General features: G+C 37.9%; 1 protein-coding gene across 2 annotated transcripts; it reads left to right on the forward strand.

Annotated features, from left to right (window-relative positions):
- The first annotated feature begins 2512 nt into the window (after window positions 1–2512).
- LOC308686573 (uncharacterized protein) lies at window positions 2513–18676 on the forward strand. 2 transcript variants are annotated; one of them, XM_081395004.1, is made up of 5 exons: window positions 2513–2998; window positions 4250–4584; window positions 15764–17255; window positions 17341–17422; window positions 18106–18676. In XM_081395004.1, the coding sequence occupies exons 2-4, from the start codon at window positions 4425–4427 to the stop codon at window positions 17384–17386; spliced, it is 1698 nt and encodes a 565-aa protein (XP_081251130.1). In that variant the 5' UTR covers window positions 2513–2998; window positions 4250–4424; the 3' UTR covers window positions 17387–17422; window positions 18106–18676. The 2 variants fall into 2 exon arrangements, with proteins under 2 accessions (XP_081251130.1, XP_081251129.1); XM_081395003.1 differs by lacking the exon at window positions 17341–17422 and having other exon boundaries at window positions 18106–18673.
- Window positions 18677–21522: the final 2846 nt, after the last annotated feature.

Consider the following 21522-nt stretch of genomic DNA (forward strand, 5'->3'; position numbering starts at 1 on the left):
TTCTCCATCTGTAAATGTTCAAAAGTCATGCAAATGTATCCATTTTGCTGCTAATTTTCATATTGAACGAGCGCTGCTGCGCGCATGCGCGCCAAATAGGAGCGCAATAATTCTGACTAAAATATACATTTTGCTTGGAAAATTAATATGCGATATTTTATAACAATAGAAATATCTTCGAATTATAATAATTTATCTTTAGGATGTTGGATAAGTTGCACTGAACTTCTAGCGAACATAAGTAGCCTATAATTCAGGGAAGATTTTTTTTAAGAAACTAAATATATAGAGATACAAAATATAGTTTTGGGTATAGGACCTATGCTACTTAATAAATATGATGTATACTTATTTAGAATGCTGAGAATTACAGCTTTTAATGCAATCATTTTTGGAGAAAGCAAGAATCCCCAGTTTTAAATGAGTAGATTTAGTTTCTAAAGTACATTATGGAGAGGATAACATGAAATTAAGAGCAAATATACATTTTGAAAAGATATGTGCAACTCTAAAATCAAAGAATATTCCATAAAATAAAGGAATATATGAAGAGTTCAGATGCAAAAGCCTCTAAGTGCCATCTGAAATTTCCTTCTAGAATGATCATTTTTATCAAGCTTGTATGTTTATGTTCACTTATTTCACTTTTATGGCAATGAAAATTACCTATTAATTGTCATTAAAGTTAAATTACTGAACTTAAATATACGAGCTTGATAAAAATACTAATTTTAGAAGAAAATTTCAGATGGCACTTAGAGGCTTTTGCATCTCAACTCTTCATATATTAGCCTACATTATTTTTATATAACCCTCCCTCCCTTTTATTTCTAGTTATTTGTAATTTTATTGTATTTACTTATTTAATATTGAATATTTTATATTCAAATAATATTACTTGAATAACTATTAGGAATTATGTGTCATTATAAGAGTTTGATATAAATATGTTAATGTTAAAATTTTATTACTATTTATTTATTGTTTTTTGTCTTTTCCCCCTTAAATCATATGTAAAAGTGTCTATGTACTTTTTGGTTATTGTTCTAATCATGTGTGTTTTTAGGCTATGTGTTGGTGGGTATTATCACAAAAGAAAAAAAGTAGAAGGAAAAATAAGGAATATTTATTGGGGGAAAATATGATGTCTTTAAAGGAACTGTCAATTTGTATAATTGTGTTAAATGTGTTTGAATTGAAAGACATAATAAAGTACATTATTATATATATATATATATATATATATATATATATATATATATATATATATATATATATATATATACACTAAAATATTTGTTATTTGGACATTATGTGCCTTATTTAGAATTTTAAACGTGTGTGTATATTTGTATGATAGCAATAACTGTAAAGGGACTATTGTAATGTAGGCTAATATACTGTCAATTACTAAGCTCAGATTCATCTTACCAGTTAAAATTTATACTCTGCTTTTGTAATTATTTATTTTTAATTTTGTGATTTTAACTTCTGCTTTACAAAGCTTTTTTTCAGATTGTGTTCTAATGTTCTTCTAATAATCATAAACATGTACTACAGCTGCCAAACAAAACCAGAGAGAAATGTATTCATAAATCTTTAAAACAATCTAATTAAATCTTGGGCACAAAACATTCAGCCAGTAAAAAAAGAAAACCTGTGTGTATATATATAGGTCTATATTGTCTAATTTATCATTGTAGCCTTATTTAAGCTTATTTTCTGTATACTGTGTATTTATTTTTGGACTAATAGTGGTTAATAAAGTCCAATAATGGTATGAGAGAGTGTCAGTGGTAATATCATTGTGTTCTTTTTGGTCATTGTTAGAGGATCTGTGTAACAGCTGAGGCTTAGCCTGACAGTTAGCCTGCCCTGGATCAGGCTAGTTTCCCAGCATAAGTTGCCAGGGTAACTGAGTTTGAACTATTTTAAGTTTGCTTTATGAAACAGAATCCACCGACAATAAGCCTGACTAACCGAAATAAGCCTGGCTTATACTCTAATCTTGGTTTATGGAACAGCCCCCTGATCTGCAAAAATCTAAATATATCAGTTACTGAGCTTGTTTTAATACTAAAAGACACATCTAAGCATTTATGCCTGTTTGTCTGTCTATTGTAAAGTAACTGATGCTAATTCACAACTTATTTTATTACTAACCTGAACATTATCCAGCTTCTTCATTAAAATTAAGGGTGGGGAAAAAAATGTGTACTCGGATCGCGATTCTCTCTCCAACTATTCTGGATCGATTCTGTGGGGGAATTTTTTAATTGTGGACCTCCAAATACACACACATACACACACATGAGAATATTAGCAGCTCCAGAGATTGCTTAACATAGACACGTTACAAGCGCAAAGGAAGGAAGAACGACCATACAGGCCTAAGGCCAAGAGTGACGCAAGAGGATGTTCTAGCTGAAGCCATGGAAGACTAAGTTCCTGTTCCCCGCACCTAAGTCACAAGATTTCGTTACTTGCTCAGCTTAAGAGGAAGTGCAAGTTTAGTTTAAGTATGTCTGTAAATGCATATGACAAGTGTGTGCATTGGTGTTCATTTTTTTGTGTGCATCTCTATCTAGTGAGAGTTAGTTCTCTCTTCTAGATCTTTTTTCTTTTTATTGCTCAGAACGCCTTGCTGTTATTTTTTTGGCTTTTTTGACTCGAAAGCTTGATAGCTTAATTTTTAACAGATTTATCGCTTGGACTGCTTATAGGGAAGTAGCTCTTTGTAAAACATAGGACTGCTGCCGTAAAAATGGATAAGCTGAAGTACTATAATCTGTAACCTTTTGATATTTTGCTACAAGAATTGATCATTGTTTAACCAGTATTTTTCTCTTTTGTTTAAATAAACCTTTCTTTTATAAAGACAAAAAGTTTTCAGTCTTACTTCAGCTCTACAAAGAAAGTATTATAGCAATATAAAAGGCAGTAGAAGCCTACATCTTACTGACCGGGACAAGAAGGATCCAGAAGCTTCCACAGGAGGGTAAGCATAACATATATTTTAAGTCAAAGATTGTTATTGTTTCATATGGTTTTGGGACATACCTAGATTAACTGGTATAACAAACAAGCTAGTGAGGATAAAACCTATTAAAAATAGTAATATTACACTGATAAGATACATTTACCTTCATAGACAGCCTTCTTTTTTATCCCCATTATAATTTCTGTTGTCAGTGTTTCTTTGTCTGGACATAAACACTGTACACACGCTGCCTGGTATCGGCTGTTGCATCGGGCCATTTTTACGAGTACATGAGCTCAGTATCGGGCTCGGTGCATCCCTACTAGTCACCCTGTTGTGCTAAAAATGTAAATGGATGGGAATATACTTCAGAGATATTTTACTCAAAATTATTTCTAAGGGTACCATTAATTGTGTCCAACGTGTATTAGAGAAAAACAATTATTTCACAATGTGACCCCCTCCCCATTTTAAATTTGTTTACTTCAATGAAAAGTTCGATTTTTGTGGGGTTTTTTTTTTTTTAAATAAAGGATCTGAAGGATTAATGATGCAGATTTATTTTCACCAGCTTTTTTTGTTCATATTTACCAAGGGTACCGACAATTTTGTCCATGTCTGTAATTAGCTTAGCTGCTGTTCGCAACATTAAGCAAAGATAATCATCTAATTGTCATTAATGATTGTCAGTCTCTACACATAAAAACTGTTACGTGTTAGAGATCTAATTACCTTAATACAATGAATGTTATAAAATCAAACCATGTTTCAGTTCATAGTCATGTAGCTGTAGTGGTTGAAGATGAGTGGCATTAGTGTTTGTTTTTGTGTTATTGAGTTTTTATTCATGTCATATTGAGAGAAATAACTATCATCTTTCAGTAGAGCAGTTTTATAGTCTTTTATCATGTATCCTGACTTAAATAATGTGTTTCTAACAGCAAACACTCAGAATAAAGTGAGATGATCTGCTGATGATCCTGAATGGCTTGTTGAATGAGTGTTGATAGTCTGAGGCTCATCAATATTAAGAGATCTGCTGAAAACACTCTTTATTTCATGACAATAGTTCCTGTTTTCACCTCATTTATTATGCTGATGTCTTCAGATCTCCTGTAAATTGACACTTAAAGCTCATTTCATTGGTGTGTATAGACTGAGGGTAATTGTTGGTTGCTATATAGAGATACAGACATAAATGCTTACATTTAGTATTAAAATAAACTAAGAAACTGATAACTTTGATTTTTGATTTTTGTTCTCCTACAGTGAAATTCATCATCAGTGAAGCCCCTCCCACAACAATCACATCATCAGTGAAGCTCCTCCCACAACAATCACATCATCAGTGAAGCTCCTCCCACAACAATCACATCATCAGTGAAGCTCTTCCCACAACAGGCACATGGTCAGTGAAGCTCTTCCCACTGTAATTCTTCAATAAATGCTGGAATATTCCCATCAGCTACAAGTGAAGACGAGCACAATGCATCAGGAACAGTTGATATCTGTAAAGACTGAGTTTATTAAAGAGGAAAGTGAGAACATGAGTGATCCAGAACCCTGCAGAATGAAACACACTGAAGATCCTGAAGAACAAAGAGGTTGGTGTTTATTCTTCATTCATTCATGATGCTGAAGAACATTCATGTTAGAAACATTCAAGCACTTCTTCACATTTAGATAAACAGGTAAACTATGACATAGAAGAATATTTTCTTTTTTGTTTGTTTTCAGAAAATGGTCTGTAAAGGGAGGTTTGAGAAACTGTTGTATTGATTGTCAACCACAGGTCCAACTAAATATTTTAGCTGTTTTATTTTACATTTATAACTGCCATTTTATTGCAACCATCTTATCAAACATTTTTACATTTTTCAATATAGTTTGCTGAGTATTGACACAATTTCCACGATTCGATTCGATTTCTATTCACAAGCTTGCGATTTGATTCGATATTGATTGTTTTGGATATACTGTATATATCAGATAAAGTACATGGCAAATGTTCTCAAGGAAAGAAAATCTCTCAAATAATGTTCTAAACTACACATGGGAGTCAGTTGGTACTACATTACTTTAATATTGAAGGTTAACATTTACTGATTTGTATAAAACACTTAAATTACATTCAAGGATGTTTTTTATAATAATAAAGTTATACTAACGTAACAATTACATAATCATATTTCCACTTTAAATATAAACATTTAAATGGTGACTGTCATAAAAACTTTACTGATTTATTTAAACATGCATTAAATATTTAACATAAAAATTATAATGCATATGTAATGTGGTGCATATAATTATCAAAATGCTCCTCTCTAGAATTAAAGGGGTGGTAATGTATCCCTTTTCACAAGATGTAAAATAAATCTCTGATGTGACAGAGTGTGTGTGTGAAGTTTTAGCTCAAAATACCTCACAGATGTTTTTATATAACATGTTAAAGTCACTCTTTGAGAGTTAGCAAAAAAGCACCGTTTTGTGTCTGGCCCTTTAAATGCAAATGAGCTGCTGCTCCCGACAAAGAGGGCGGAGCTTCAAGAGCTCCTGTGTGTGTGTGTGTGTGTGTGTGTGTGTGTGTGTGTGTGTGTGTGTGTGTGTGTGTGTGTGTGTGTGTGTGTGTGTGTGTGTGTGTGTGTGTGTGTGTGTGTGTGTGTGTCTGTGTGTGTGTGTGTGTGTGTGTGTGTGTGTGTGTGTGTGTGTGTGTGTGTGTGTTTGTGTGTTAGCAGTTCTGATTACCTCATGATGATACACACACTACAATGACAGAAACTGTTCTGCCTTTAATGTTTAAATTGAGTCAGACAAATATAGGGAGACTCAAGAAGAAGTGACATGAAGAATGCAACTGGACGTCTCTGAATGCTTAGTTGATGAATTTATGTTGCTGATGTGGAGTTATCTATCTTCAATTAGCATATTCTGTCATGATAATCTATAAATCTCTGTATAGGAACTGTTGTGACATGCACACAGAGTGACTTTCTATTGCATGTGAAAAGACTGATGCTACAGTTTGAGCTGACTCAAAAATGTGCTCGACTACAACTTTTCCTCTTCTTAACATGGACTGCGTGTTCGGGGGCGGGGATTATGTACATTTTAGGGTTGGTGATGTCACTAACCCGTGTGGAATGTCGTGTAATCCATACCAGCCGTTTGTTGTAGTCCTTAAAAAACTATTTCTTTAAAAGCAAATATCTCCCTTTGCTTTGGACTTTAAGTGTTGCAACTTTGCAGATGTTGTTTATGCTCAAACAGCAACATTACACACTAACTAAAGTTAGAGAATGAAATCATAATCAACCACCCCTTTAATTGTTCTAGCTGACTAATGAGTTATGGTCACTGAATATGTTTTTTTTTTCTTTTTTATGATTTATTTATAATTTTTTATTAAAAGAAAATAAGTAAACAACCAAACAAATAAATAAACAGGTATAAGTAATAATAATAACAAAAAAGGTAAAGGACAAAGAATAAAAAAAGGAATAAGTAAAATAAATATAACATTCTCATCAACCGATAACAGTGGAAAGCTGAGAAATACTAAGAAAGACCAACAAAGTATTAAAGAGCAACTTGCAGGTTAGAAGACCCAACAAGTCAATGTATAGAAAAATAATGTAGGAACTAGATTTTCTTAAAAAAAAATTATAAATACGCTACAGTGGCTTCTGGAGTCGTTTTTGTGAGAAAATTTTACTTCCGCATCTGAAAATGGGCGTGACGGGCGAGAGTCGTGACGTAGCACGAGGGAGAGCGGTCGATTCAAACAACAGGGAAATATGGATTGCAATGACATTTCGGACGCTGAGGAAATTGTTGACGGACCACAGCCATACAATTATGAGCCTGCTAGGCTGCCAAGAGAGCAGGGACAGGCCAGGATTAATGTTAGACAGAACATACTGGAACTTACAATAACAGAAACTAAGCTTTGATCAGGCGTTTGTCATGCTCATTAATATCCGCCCAGACTAACGTTACGTGATATAACTTAGCGGTTTCTCATCGAGAGACAGAGAGATATTTATTCCTGCTAACATTTTTTGTTCCATAGGTGCTTGTGTGGGAAATGCGAGGCAATGTTTACAGCTGAGGAAAGTCAGTGTTGCAGGGAGGTGGATGCATATTGGGCCTTAGTGGAAAATGCCAAACTTCCATGGTTGCAGTTAGTGTTACTACAGTAAATCCATGGTGAATGTTGCTGATCTGTGGACACTGGATAGTTCGTTCATTCATTGCACAATGTTTATTCCTGGTTTCCACGTCAGCGCTGTTTGATCCGTTAATAACGGAGAAATGTGAACATTTCTCACTAGATCTCGCAGCGATGTTATTACTTCAGTGGCGAATTCAAATGCTTTATTTACTGGATCTCGCAGTTAGGCTACAGTGTTGCTTGATCAGGCTCACGCTGCACTGGTCCAAACTGATAAACGGTCCACACAAACACAATAACGAGTAGCTCAGTTTCGTTCCGCTTACATTGCGTTTGCCAGTTGATGTTGTGCTCACGCCTACATCCGGCGGGAGAACCCGAAGATCCGTGCACTGAAAGAGCTCAGGTTACAAATTACAATGGATGTGAATGAAGAAACCGAGTTCTCCGACGAGCATGCCTATGATGGCCCACAGTGATCAGCCTCACATGGTCCTTACTCCGAAATCCCATCCGAGATTCCAACAAATCTCCAGGTCGATAATTCTCCGGAGTGAAATGTGCGCCACAAACGACCGAGTGTGCGGTGACAGACGCGGCAGTGAAGTCTGCTCTCTTCACCTGAACAAAACGCACCCAAGAACGAAAAGCCTTGTTTTTCCTAGAAGGAAAATGATGGACACGATGTCCTGACAGGCTGGATTTTGTGCAACCAGCACAAACACAATAATTTACCATTATGGCTTCTCTAAAACTCGATCTAAAACTTTCTCTGTCGCTCACTACTGCTCTAACTACTACACCCACAATGAGAGCGCTGGCTGAACGCGAGCTCATATTTACCTCGGCATACGTCATATGACGCGTTGCTATAGGGGGAAAGGCGTATTCCAGAGCCTAGCACATTTTCATCAAAATCTCTACAACCAATTAGATTTCATTAGTAATTTCTACATATGTGTTTTTAAAAAACCTCTTCAGACAATATTAAGTATTAATTCAGTTATAAATTTAACCTGCAAGTTGCTCTTTAAGTGCACTTAAAGGAGAACTCCGGTCAATTTTAACATTGAGCTAATTTTTTTGTAAATTTGGAGTGCTGTCAATACAGAGAACAACGACAAAAATCGGTGTTGCCTATACCATGTTATCCTCTTTTTAAAATTTGCACCCTGTTGACTTCAATGGGGCAAGTTTTAAACCTGCTTTTAGCCTCTTAACATCCTTGATGTGTCATTACAAGTGCACAGCTAATGTGAGTGATTCCTTCAGAGTGAACTCGGGTAAATCTGACTGCAGTAGATGTGAAAGATATGAATAAAAATGATGTTATTTCAGTCAGCGCACATACCTGTATTTACATCCTGTTTTCGGTCGAAGTCCACAGTAATCGATTGTCGTGTTCACGCGCATTGGTTTAGTAACCTATGATCACACGCGTGAACTCGACAATCGATTGACAAAAAAGTGACAAAATAACGCCAACATTTTCCTATTTACATGTTGTGATTTGTATAGTCACAGCGTGTACGAATAACAAGGTCACATGAGACACAGCCATCTTCTAACCGTATACATACTGGGAACTATATTCTCAGACGGCGAAGCACTGCTACTTCTGCGGAGTGATTTACTCCAACTCTGAGTGAACTCTCTGCTCTTCACCACAGGGCTTCTCAGGCGCTGCGAGCAAATCACTCTGCCAAAGTAGCAGTGCTTCGCCGTCTGAGAATATAGTTCCCAGTATGCATAGCATCAATCAATCAATATATATATGTATATATATATATATATATTAATGGGGGGGTATATATAGTATGTATGTATATATAGTATTGGGGGGGGGGGGGGGTCACGGATTGTTAAATATGTACATGGGGGGGCCCCAAGGAAAAAGGTTTGGAACCACTGCTCTACTGCATGCTTATGCTTCTCTGTAATGGACAGTCTGTATTCATATTTGTGGGCATAATTGTTAGGGCTTGAACACAACGGGCCAGGTCTCAGTTAGGGCTGGATGTTTTGCCCCGTGCAGTGCTCTAAGCAGTATGCTAGCTGGAGCCGTTTACCTCCAGTCTTTGTGCTAAGCTAGGCTAGCGGTGGGTGCGTCAAACAGAGTTACAGAACGCACGGAGATGAAAAAGGTATGTATGGGCCTATCTAACTCTGGGGGATATGGTGAATAAGCTAAAGTCCCAAAAAGTCGGAATGTTCCTTTAAAACTGAATTCTAATAACATTACAAAGTACTAGCTGGAATGGAAAGGGTTAATCACACATATTAAAGTCCGCATGAACTGGAAGTTGCAAACGACTTTTCTCCAGTGTTGTGACGTATTTCCCAGTGAAAGGGAATATTGAACAGAGGGCAGGGTTTTACTTTAGCGCTCCTCCTCCTTTTTTTTTTTTTTTTATATAGCGCTTTTCACAATACAGATTGTATCAAAGCAGCTTCACAGTATTAAATAAAATAGTACATCAGTGTTTGTTTCTGGTGTAAAACATCCACGTTTGGTAATGCTGATCAATAGCACTGTTGAATCGATTAATCAAATTAAGTATCCCCAACTGAGCAAGCCAAAGGCAACAGTGGCAAGGAACCGAAAAACTCCATCAGGTGACCTAATGGAGAAAAAAAAAAAAAACCTTGGGAGAACCCAGGCTCAGTCGGGGGCCAGTTCTCCTCTGGCGTTTATGAAGTAGAGACCGGATTTAACTGTAAGATTAAAAGTAGGCTATTATATAAATGCCTGGCTGAAGAGGTGCGTCTTTAATCTAGTTTTAAACTGGGAGAGCGAGTCTGAGCAACGAACAGTATCCGGAAGACTATTCCAGAGTTTTGGAGCTAAATGTGAAAATGCTCTCCCTCCTTTGGTGGATCTAGATATCCTAGGTATGACCAAACGCCTCGAATTTAGTGATCTTAAAGAGCGCGATGGATTATAGGGCGATAGAAGGTCCGTTAAATAGACTGGAGCTAAGCCGTTTAGGGCTTTATAAGTCAGTAGCAATACCTTGTAATTAATACGGAACTTTATAGGTAACCAATGTAGTGATGATAAAATTGGTGTTATATGGTCAAATTTTCTTGATCTAGTAAGAACTCTAGCGGCGGCATTTTGGACTAGCTGTAGCTTGTTTATTGAGGATGCAGGACAACCAGCTAATAAAGCATTACAGTAATCTAGTCTCGAGGTCATGAATGCATGAACTAACTTTTCTGCGTCAGAAACTGATAGCATATTACGTAGCTTAGCAATGTTTCTAAGGTGGAAAAAGGCTGTTTTTGTAACATATGAAATATGATTTTCAAAAGACAGGTTGCAGTCTAGTATAACACCCAGGTCTTTTACTGGAGAGGATAAAGTAACAGGACATCCTACTATGTTAAAGTTGTATTGTAAGAGGTTTTGTGGGCGGTTTTTTTAACCGATAAGTATTACCTCTGTCTTATCTGGATTTAATAAAAGAAAATTGTGCGTCATCCAATCTTTTATATCTTTAACACACTCTGTCAGTTTGGATAATTTAGCGTTTTCATCTGGCCGTGATGAAATATATAGTTGAGTGTCATCAGCATAACAATGGAAACTAATTCCATGTTTCCTTATAATATTTCCAAGTGGCAGCATATATATTGAGAATAATAGAGGGCCTAACACAGATCCTTGCGTCACTCCATAGTTTACTGGAGTTATGATCGATTTTTCTCCATTTGAATAGACAAAATGGTAGCGGTCTGATAAGTATGATCTGAACCAGCTTAATGCTTGTCCTTGAACACCGGTATAGTTTTGTAGTCGATCTAAGAGTATTATGTGATCTATAGTATCGAACGCAGCACTAAGATCAAGTAAAACTAGTATTGAGATACAGCCTTGGTCAGAAGCTAAGAGTAAATCATTTGTGATTTTAACGAGCGCAGTTTCAGTGCTATGGTGCGGCCTGAATCCAGACTGAAACTTTTCATAGGTGTCATTTTCTTGCAAGAAAGAGCCCAGTTGGGCAGACACAACTTTTTCTAATATTTTGGACATAAAAGGTAGATTTGAAATGGGTCTATAATTTGCTAGGTTATTTGGGTCTAATTGTGGTTTCTTAATGAGAGGTTTTATAACTGCCAATTTAAATGTTCTTGGAACATGACCTAAAGTTAAAGGAGAACTTGGTAGCTTTTTTAACTTAATAAAACTGTCTAGAAATTATTTGTATGGTTAAACAACCTGTTCTGGTGATATTGGTGACTTTCCCCACTCCCCCCAGCGTTCCCAGGCGGAAAAAACAACCTTGCAACTTGTTCACTACCGTCCCGGCAAGATAGAAATTGGAAGTCTCGTGAGAAGCAAAAGCGAGAACGAGAACGAGCGCGAAACACAAATTGCTTTACGGCAATTCGACATAAACACACACGCATGTATGATGTATTACCAGATTACCCACCTCGATAGACATAGCTCCACGCGATACAGTTGGCTGGCTCCGATCAAAACAAACACACATGAGCAGCGGTAGAGAAGGGGAGGAGGCCACCGCAAGTGAGTTTTTTACGACTGTGTTGTGAAATATACGCCCCACCACAGCTGTAGGGGGAGCTCGTGGGGAAAACATGCAACAACAAAAGGGAAAATCAGCGAAGAAGTGACTAGAGTTCGCTAGAGTTGCCGAGTTCGGCTTTAAAGATGAGTTAATAATATTGAGGAGAGGCTCTTCCACTATAGGTAACACTTCTTTCAATAGTTTAGTTGGTATGGGATCTAATAAACATGTTGATGAAATCTAATAAACATGAAATGATAAGTTTATTTAACTCTTTTTGTTCTATAGTTGTAAAGCACTGTAATTGTTCTTGCGGGGTGATAATCGAGGCTGATTTATAAGGCGCGATTGAGGATTGAACGTTTACAATTGTGGATCTGATGTTTTCTATTTTCTCAGTGAAAAAATTCATGAAATCATTACTACTAAACTGTAACGGGATATTTTGTTCAGGAGACATCTGTTTATTTGTTAGTCTAGCCACGGTGTTAAATAAGAACCTAGGATTGTTATGGTTGTTTTCTATTAGTTTGCGGAGGTGCTCAGCCCTGGCCGCTTTTAGGGCCTTTTTATAGCGTGACATACTGTCTTTCCACGCGATTCTAAAGACCTCTAAATTAGTTTGTTTCCATTTATGCTCTAAATTACGGGTTTCTCTCTTTAGAACACGCGTAGTATTGTTGTACCATGGTGCTTTAATTTTCTCTCTGACCTTTTTTAGTCTCATAGGTGCAACAATATCCAATTTTCCAGAGAGAATGGTGCTCATAGTGCTGGTTAGTTCGTCTAGTTCATCTGTTTGTTTGGGTTCAGGCAGCAGCTGAGACAGATCCGATAAGCAATTTGAAAAATTATCTATGGTGGATGGAAGGATTGTTCTGCCTAATCGATAACGCGGCGCAGCATGATATATTACCGGGGTATGTAATATGCAAGTTACCATGTAATGGTCAGTTACATCATCACTTTGCGGAATGATTTCTATATCGGTTGGATCGGTTCCATGTGATATAATTAAATCGAGTGTATGATTAAGACGATGAGTTGGTCCGGTAACGTTTTGCTTAACCCCAAAGGAGTTTAATAAATCTGTAAACGCAGCCCCTAACGTATCATTTTGATTATCTACGTGTATGTTAAAATCTCCAACAATTAATACTTTATCGACATTGACCAATAGATCTGAGAGAAAATTTGCAAATTCTTTTAGGAAATCAGCGTAAGGCCCAGGCGGTCTATATACAGTAGCCAAGGCTAGAGATAATAGGGATGTTTTTCTATCATCTAAGAGCGTAACATTTAGTACAAGTACTTCAAATGAAATAAACTTATAACCCGTTTTCTGAGTAACACTAAGAAAATCTCTATAGATAGTTGCAACACCGCCGCCACGACCAATCAGACGGGGCTCGTGCTTATAGGAGTATCCTGATGGAGTTAGACTCATTTAGACCGAAATAATCATTTGGTTTAAGCCAGGTTTCAGTAAGGCAAAGTACATCGATGCTATTATCTGGGACTATTTCATTTACAATAACTGCCTTAGGTGTGAGTGATCTAATGTTTAAAAGACCTAGCTTTAGAAATTGTTTTTGTTTACTAATAGCAACATTTTCTGTTTTAATAACAATTAGATTTTTCCTAGATCCTGCAGTAGATTTATTATTTGATCGCACTAAACGAGGAATAGACACAGTTTTTATGCAATGTTCTACACTAGTATTTATATCAGTTAATTTGGTGCAGCAGAGACTATGATTTGGACTTTTGGTTACTAGTCAAAAGGTATTTAACATTTTGGAGATGTTATCTGACAGAAGATCCGATCCGAATCTGTTTGGGTGTAAGCCATCAGCACGGAAAAGCCTAGGACGCTCCCAAAACAGATTCCAATTATTTACAAAGAGCAGTTTCTGTTCATTGCACCATGACGTTAACCATTCATTTAGTGCGAATAATCTACTAAACTTGTCATGTCCTAGACGGTACGTGGGAAGCGGTCCTGACACAATGATCGTTGTTTCAGGCGATGTGCAGCGTACCGTCTCGATCAGATTCCTGAAGTCTTTCTTCAGAACTTCCGTCTGGCGCAGCCTGATGTCGTTCACTCCCGCGTGCAATACCAAAGTTCCGACGCGCTCGTTATCGTTCAGAATATCGGGAACGCGAGCAGCGATTTCAGAAACACGAGCACCAGGAAAGCAGTGACTGTGCACCTTATTTTTACCTGATGTAGCATGGACGTGCCGAACAATGGAATCACCGATGATCACAGCATCGCATTCTGTTTCGCGAAGAGGGGAGAAGCGGTTTTGTGTGGATAACTCGAAAACCGGGAGGGTCGGAGAGGGTCTTGCTCTAGACCTGACTCGCGTCTTCCGCTGCGGAAATATCCAGGCTTCGTGGTGGCGTGTTGGAGCCGGAGTGAACGAGACCATGGCTGATCGCGACCTTGGCGCTCGGGACCGATGCTGAGTGACGCACGGAGTAGACGAGGTCGGAGTCAGCGGGTTAGTAACATTAATCTCTGATTTGTGAGCATCGGCGCGTGATGTTTCAAGAGCCAAACGCCGGTCTATCAGCTCGGCCTGTCTCACTAAAAGGTTGTGGATCTGTTTCTCAACAGCTTCCGGCTCAGACTGCACCGCGTGCAGCTCAAATGTGTCTTCACCTGCACCAAAAGGTAGACTACATACATCTGATATATTCGCCATTTTAACAGATGGACAGTAAGTTAGCAACGACACTACCAGTGATGCTATCAATTAATACTAATTTCTGACAAACGTCTTAGATATAATCCGTCTTTTTAGTGGTACGGGTGTAGAGTAGACGCACGATAGGTGAAAAATGTTTGTAAGTGAGTGTTGAGAAGACGCGTTCAGCCGTGATCCCCGGGAGTAACCTATAAGAGTATCCAGCGTTGGATCACTAACAGGCTTGAGACACGTCTGCTCAACAGTCCGCGTTGTAACTATGAGGTTTGAGCAGTAGTGCTTCTCAGTGAGGAAAAGTAGAAAATGTTTGTTGTAAGTAAGTTTAAAGAGTAAAATCAAGAATTATAAATCAAATCGATGGAGCTCCAAAGACAACAACGCGTTCAGACGCGACGCATGCGCATTCAACAACAGGAAGTCGCAACAGGAAGTTGCATCTCTCGCTCATAGCAGACTGACGGTTTGAGGAGTGGTTAAATGGATTAATTGTTCACCACAAGACTAGTAATATGCGCTAACAAAGTAAATAGGGTCAATTTTGATTTCATGTAGCCTTTAAAGTCCCCTTGAAATCAAAATTGACTCTATTTACTTTGTTAGCGCATATTACTAGTTTTGTGGTGAACAATTAATCTGTGCCAGTTAATACACAGAAAAAATTTTTGTTTGTCGTGGTTATCTTTAATCAAAGTCTGAAAAGTTACTTCCGGTCTGGAATGGCGTAAGTTTGACGGCTTGGGTTGAAAATGCTTAACCTCTGTTCAATATTCCCTTTCACTTGGAAATACGTCATAACACTGGAGAAAAGTCGTTTGCAACTTCCGGTTCACGGGGACTTTAAGAGATTGTAGAGTCTGTATGCATGCTCTTTCTTAAGAGTTGATAAAATATATACACACACTTATAACTTGTCATAATTAATTATATATATTTCCCTTTTTAAGCTAATTTACTGGCGTTGTGTGTGTACTCATTCATTACATTCATAAAGTTCAAAAGGTTGAATCACAGGCTTCATTGCACAGGATATGCGATGTGAGAAACACACTTTGCTTGATGATGCGCTTGCAGTATGTGTCCCCTGATGGTATTTTCCTTAAAAATGCTCTACGAAGGCATAATTTATGTTGTTGGGAATGCAGTGGGATTATACTATAAAAATATGAAACTCAATGACAGATAGCTGCTTTCGATTTCAAATGAACTCATAACGACTAATTAACGAATCAGGTGATGACTTAAATCAAAGAATCACCTGGGGAAACTGGGTGTCACAGGCAAACATAACAGACAAACACTAAATGTGACAGATGCTGGAAATGTAATTCAAAAAACTCTTTTTTTTCTTTCATTTCAGAGCTAATGGAAGAGAGTGAGGAGAGTGAAGAACTGAGTGAAGTGGAGGAGGAACATCATGTCAAACCTCAAAGTCACACAAAGACTAAGAATACATTTTTAAAGAAAAGAAAAGACAAGAAATCTTTCACATGCACTAAGTGTGGAAAGAGTTTCACAGCCAAACAAAGTCTTGAGATTCACATGAGAGTTCACACTGGAGAGAAGCCGTTCACATGTGATCAATGTGGGAAGAGTTTCACAGCCAAACATCATCTTGAGATTCACATGAGAGTTCACACTGGAGAGAAGCCGTTCACATGTGATCAGTGTGGGACGAGTTTCAGTCAATCATCATCCCTTAATGTTCACATGAGGATCCACACCGGAGAGAAGCCGTTCATGTGTGAACAGTGTGAAAAGAGATTCACAGACAAAACATCTCTTAAGATTCACATGAGAGTTCACACAGGAGAGAAGCTGTTCACATGTGATCAGTGCGGGAAAACATTTATTGAGTCATCAAACCTGAAGAAACACCTTACAGTTCATACGAAGGTGAAGCCACATTCATGTTCTGTGTGTGGAAAGAGTTTTTCACTGCTGGAATATTTACATAGACATCAGAAAATTCACACTGGTGTGAGAGAGTACATGTGCTTTGAGTGTGAGAAGACTTTTATTACAGTGACCTGTTTAAAACAGCATGAGAGAATTCACCTTGGAGAAAAACCTTACAAGTGTTCACACTGTGACAAGAGATACAGTGTGTCAGCATCTCTGAAAAGACATGAGATGATCCACACTGGAGAAAAACCGCACACGTGTGATCAGTGTGGAAAGAGTTTCACATACAAAAAAAGTCTTGAGATTCACATGAGAGTTCACACAGGAGAAAATCCATTTATATGTGATCAATGTGGATCGAGTTTCACATACAAACAAAGTCTTGAGATTCACATGAGAGTTCACACTGGAGAGAAGCCGTTCACATGCAATCAATGTGGGAAGATATTCAGCCGATCAGCACACCTTAAAAGTCACATGAGAGTTCACACTGGAGAGAAGCCGTTCACATGTGATGAGTGTGGAAAAACATTTATTGAGTCATCAAGCCTGAAGAGACACCTTACAGTTCATACGAAGGTGAAGCCACATTCATGTTCTGAATGTGGAAAGAGTTTTTCACTGCAGAATTCTTTACATAGACATCAGAAAACTCATACCGGTGTGAGAGAGTACATGTGCTTTGTGTGTGAGAAGACTTTTATTACAGCTCAATGTTTAAAACAGCACGAGATAATTCACACTGGAGAAAAACCTTACAAGTGTTCACACTGTGACAAGAGATTCATTCGACCATCATCTCTGAAATCACATGAGAGGATCCACAGCAGAGAGAAGCCGCACACGTGTGATCAGTGTGGAAAGATTTTCTCTTTTAAAAGTCACCTGAAGATACACATGAAGATTCATGCAGTGGAGAAACCACATCACCGTAGTCTGAGATCACGGTAAGTAGTTCATCTTTATGTGCTGAGAAACAAAATCTCTTCTGTGTAAGTTAGTCACAGTGAAATCTCTCCTCTCCACCTATAGTTGGCGCTGTTTCACTGTGGCTGCTGTTGAATCATCCAGGTTGTGAATGAGGCCGACACCTGATGTGATTGTAAAGCGCTTGGTGTGTACAGTAGTAAATAGTAGCGCCATATAAATGCCTCATTCATTCATTAGTTTCTTAACAGCCACAATGAGCAACAGACATTTTGTTGTTTGATTGGTTTCTGTTAACTCGTGTTCAACCCAACATGAATGTGTTGAAAAAAAGTTTGATTTTGACATGTGATTTGTCTGTTCAGTGAATGCAAAATCACTCTCTGACAGTAGGTGGCGCTCATGTCAAAACAAGCAGAAATAAAGCAATATACATAGCAGCGCTGTGCAACTTTCTCTTTCTGACATTACTGATTATGGTGAAGATAAAACGTCAAACAGTATTTTCATGTTTTCTAACAGCAGTTCATGTTTTTGTAGTTGCTCTGGTGCTTATTAAGAATACAGAGACGAGAAGCTTCCAGATTCTTCCTCTGTTAATGTTAGAAAGGTGTTGGAAATGATGTGATTGCTAACAGTTTACATGTCAAGCATGCACCATCTAGAGTTTCATGACCAAACTAGTGATTTATAACACAAATCATCTTCATGATATTAAAATAGATCATAATAGTGCACAGCAGTTGTTGACCAGATATGATGGGATTAAAATGACTATTGAACTCATCAGTGATCTTGACTTTGGGCTTCACTTTTCATTTCACTTTTGTCTCTCATTTGAAATCTCACTTGATGTAATGTTTCTTTTAGACCTGATGGACGTGAACAAGAGAGGAAAAACAGAAGCCAAAAAATCTGTCTCCTGCCCTCAGTGTAAAAAACGCTTCACATGTAAATCAAGTCTGAAGATTCACATGAGAGTTCACACTGGGAAGAAGCGGCTCAGGCTTTCGCTCTGAAATCACTTCTGCTTCTCATTCTGAAGAAAGACCATTTAACTGTGGTCACTGCGGTAAACAGTTTCATTGAGCATCAGTCCTGAAGAAACACCTGAAGATTCACTCAAAGGAGAATATTCATTCGTAATATTACAACACTGTAACAAGAGATTCAGTCTGTCAGAAATGCATGAAAGGAGAGAAACAGATTTGTATTCTAAATGAATTTGTATCCCTCAGTTTCTCTTCTGCTTCTACTCTTCCAAGCAAATGCAAGATATACTCTCATGTACCTTTGAAACTGGACACTTCTCTTCTCTTTTTCTCTTGAGATGCTTTGGCTCTTATCAGTCAGTAAAGAGAGAGATCTGTCTCATTCACTTTTACTTAATGTTTGTATTTGCTTCAAAAAATGATTGATTAAACTTATTACTCATTTTATCAATGACTCATTGTTATTTTACATTTTTATCAACAGAGCTTTTAAATGCCTAATAATTGATATTTTTACCACACACATGACTGACATTGAATGAGATTGCTGTCTGTCTACATTATTAACAGTTTCACCCTTGATATGATAATAATAATAATAATAATAAAAAAATTTATTTAGAAAAGCGTCTTTCAAGGTACCCAAGGACACTGTACAAATTGGAGTCAAGGAAGTCAAGGAAATACAAAGAACTACTAAAACACAATGCAGCTACATCCATGATTGAATTCACTGATAGTACGAACAGTACAATCAAATTGGACATAGATTACATACAAGGAACATAAAAAGCCAAGGGCATACAGGAGTACACTGAGCACAAGGTGAAAATCAAAATCACGGGGCTGACAGGAAAGCTAAGCTAAAAAAAAAATGTGTCTTTAACTTACTTTTAAAAGTGGATATACTTATGCTTTGGCGCATCTCAAGTGGCAGGGCATTCCACAGTTTAGGACCTGCCACACTGAAAGCCCTGTCACCCATGGAGCGAAGCCGAGATGTGGGGACTGCTAAGAGACATGTATCAGCAGAGCGAAGGGTGCGGGATTGCAGGTATGGGGTGAGGAGATCTGATAGGTAGGATGGGGCCAAATTATGTTAGCCTGGCTCCGCCCTCCTGTGTACTTCCGCTCAATTTTATTTCCCTTCAGTACTACGTCTGGGATTGTGATGTATTCTTTGGTTTTCTCCGGAGTGGCTGAGAACGATGGCGTTGATGTCATGCGTTAGTTTTGAGTTGTAGGGTTACGTCACAACCAAAAGTTAGCAATTGGTTATGGCAGATCCAGAGTGACTCTAGGCAGTGTGTGTATGTGTGTGTGTGTGTGTGTGTGTGTGTGTGTGTGTGTGTTCTGTGTGTGTATGTGTGAGTGTGTGTGAGTGAGTGTGTCTGAATGTGTGTCTAGATCAAGAAAGACAAAATCAAGTAATTAGGCTTAAAACTATATTTTTATTTAGTTAATGCCCATTTGGATCGCACTTAGTCTGGAACCTCATTCGTAAGGCCCGTTCACACCAAGGACGATAACTATAAAGATAACGATAAAGATATAATTCTAAAAATCGTTCTCCATATTAAAGAATAACAGAGTTCACACCACAACTATAACGATAAAGATATGAGGAACGATATCGTTGGGATCACTTTCAGAACGTTTTTTTTTCAGCTGTCAAACGATAAAACACTGACAGCCAATCAGAATCCATTCTAATTTAAAGGTCTCGCGCATTTAAAATGGGGCGCGCGAGCGCGTGCTTAGAATAAAAAGACCGTTATCGTTCGTTGGTGTGGACGCATATATAGTTATCTTTGTCGTTATCTTTATAGTTATCGTGCTTGGTGTGAACGGGCCTTTAGTCAAACTGGAGTAAAAAACTCCAGAATTACTCACTCTTGGGATCACTGGAACACACAAGCCTTTCCACCACGTCAAGGTGGCGATCCTTGGAAAGGACATTCACTCTCCATTCATTCTTTATCTAACACACGCACACACACACACACACACTATATCAAACGCATTCACACACACACACACACACACACACACACACACACACGTAGTAGACAAATGTGAACAGTTTAGTGGTATACATTTATTTGTATTTTACATTTATTTTTTCTTAAAATAAAGATGTTATCTTAATAAAGATGTTATCTAAAGATGTTATTTATAGTGTTGAATGTGATCTATGCAGATTTTTATATATTTGATGTATCTATTCTAAAACACAAAACTCAGGATCACGATAGCTGTAATATGTTTGTAGAACTCCTGCTCTGACGTTTGAGTGTGCGCCGCTTATGAACACAGGGTCCAGAAGAGTGTTTTTTTCTGTTATTCCAGTGCTGATTAGCTGTGTGTATCCTTTATCTTCAAACAAATTAAGAATAGGTTTGTTGCAACGAGAAAGCTGATCTTCATTGAAGTCGCCACAAACGATTAGAGGCCTGAAATCGACGATCTCCAGAGATGTCAAGAGGGCGTTCGGATGTGCCAAAAACTCTGCCAAATTATAACTTGATGGTCTGTAGATTACTGCAAGAATGCTTGTTTGGGGGCTTCTATCTTCAAAACCAAATATTCCAAGTCAGTAACATTCTGTATGCACATCAGAGGACAAATTTGAAAGCTGTTCTTCACATAAATGGCCACTCCACCACCACCAAATGTGCATTGTTTGTAGGATGCATGCCTGTGCGTTTGTACATGGTGTATCCATCCAGATGTAGATGAGCAGGAACAGCTGAGCCTGACAGGTGTGTTTCAGTGAGGCACAAAACATCAGCCAAGAGAAGCTCATGGTGGCATTTTAAATCCTCCATATGACACTCCAGTCTCTCTGTGTTATGATGGATGATTTTAAGAGCTGAATTCAGGTTGGAATACTGTACAATATGTAGGATGGGCTGGATACTGTTAAAATCAGCTTTTGGCATGTTCTCCAAGGAAGCACTTATTTCTGGATCACAGAAGACTTTCTTTTCATCAAAGTCAGTGATGTGCAGTCCACGGAGTGATGTTGTTCTGCTGAGTGCAACGTATGCCATGCCTGATTCGAAGATGTGCTTCAGAGATACAACAGCGCGATCAGTCGTCATTCCTTGCACTTTATGGATGGTACATGCGAAAGCAAGCTTCATGGGAAATTGTCTTCGAATTGTTCCTTTTCTTTTCAGTGGTTCCTCTGACCTCTCAATATAGACAATGTTGTCATCTCCATCAGGTGCTTTGTTGCGATGTTTTTGTCCAGCAGTCACATTATCTAAATGAAGACCAATTAATTGAACCA

The sequence above is a fragment of the Scardinius erythrophthalmus genome (assembly GCF_964197995.2).
Source record: "Scardinius erythrophthalmus genome assembly, contig: HAP1_SCAFFOLD_445, whole genome shotgun sequence".
NCBI lineage: Eukaryota > Metazoa > Chordata > Actinopteri > Cypriniformes > Leuciscidae > Scardinius > Scardinius erythrophthalmus.

Excerpts from the sequence above, each read along its gene's own strand:
- LOC308686573 (XM_081395003.1), top strand. The coding sequence starts at position 4,425 with ATGCTGGAATATTCCCATCAGCTACAAGTGAAGACGAGCACAATGCAT. Across the intron at positions 4,585-15,763 it reads AGATCCTGAAGAACAAAGAG|AGCTAATGGAAGAGAGTGAG; the intron begins GTTGGTGTTTAT and ends CTTTCATTTCAG. Across the intron at positions 17,256-18,105 it reads CACCGTAGTCTGAGATCACG|ACCTGATGGACGTGAACAAG; the intron begins GTAAGTAGTTCA and ends TGTTTCTTTTAG.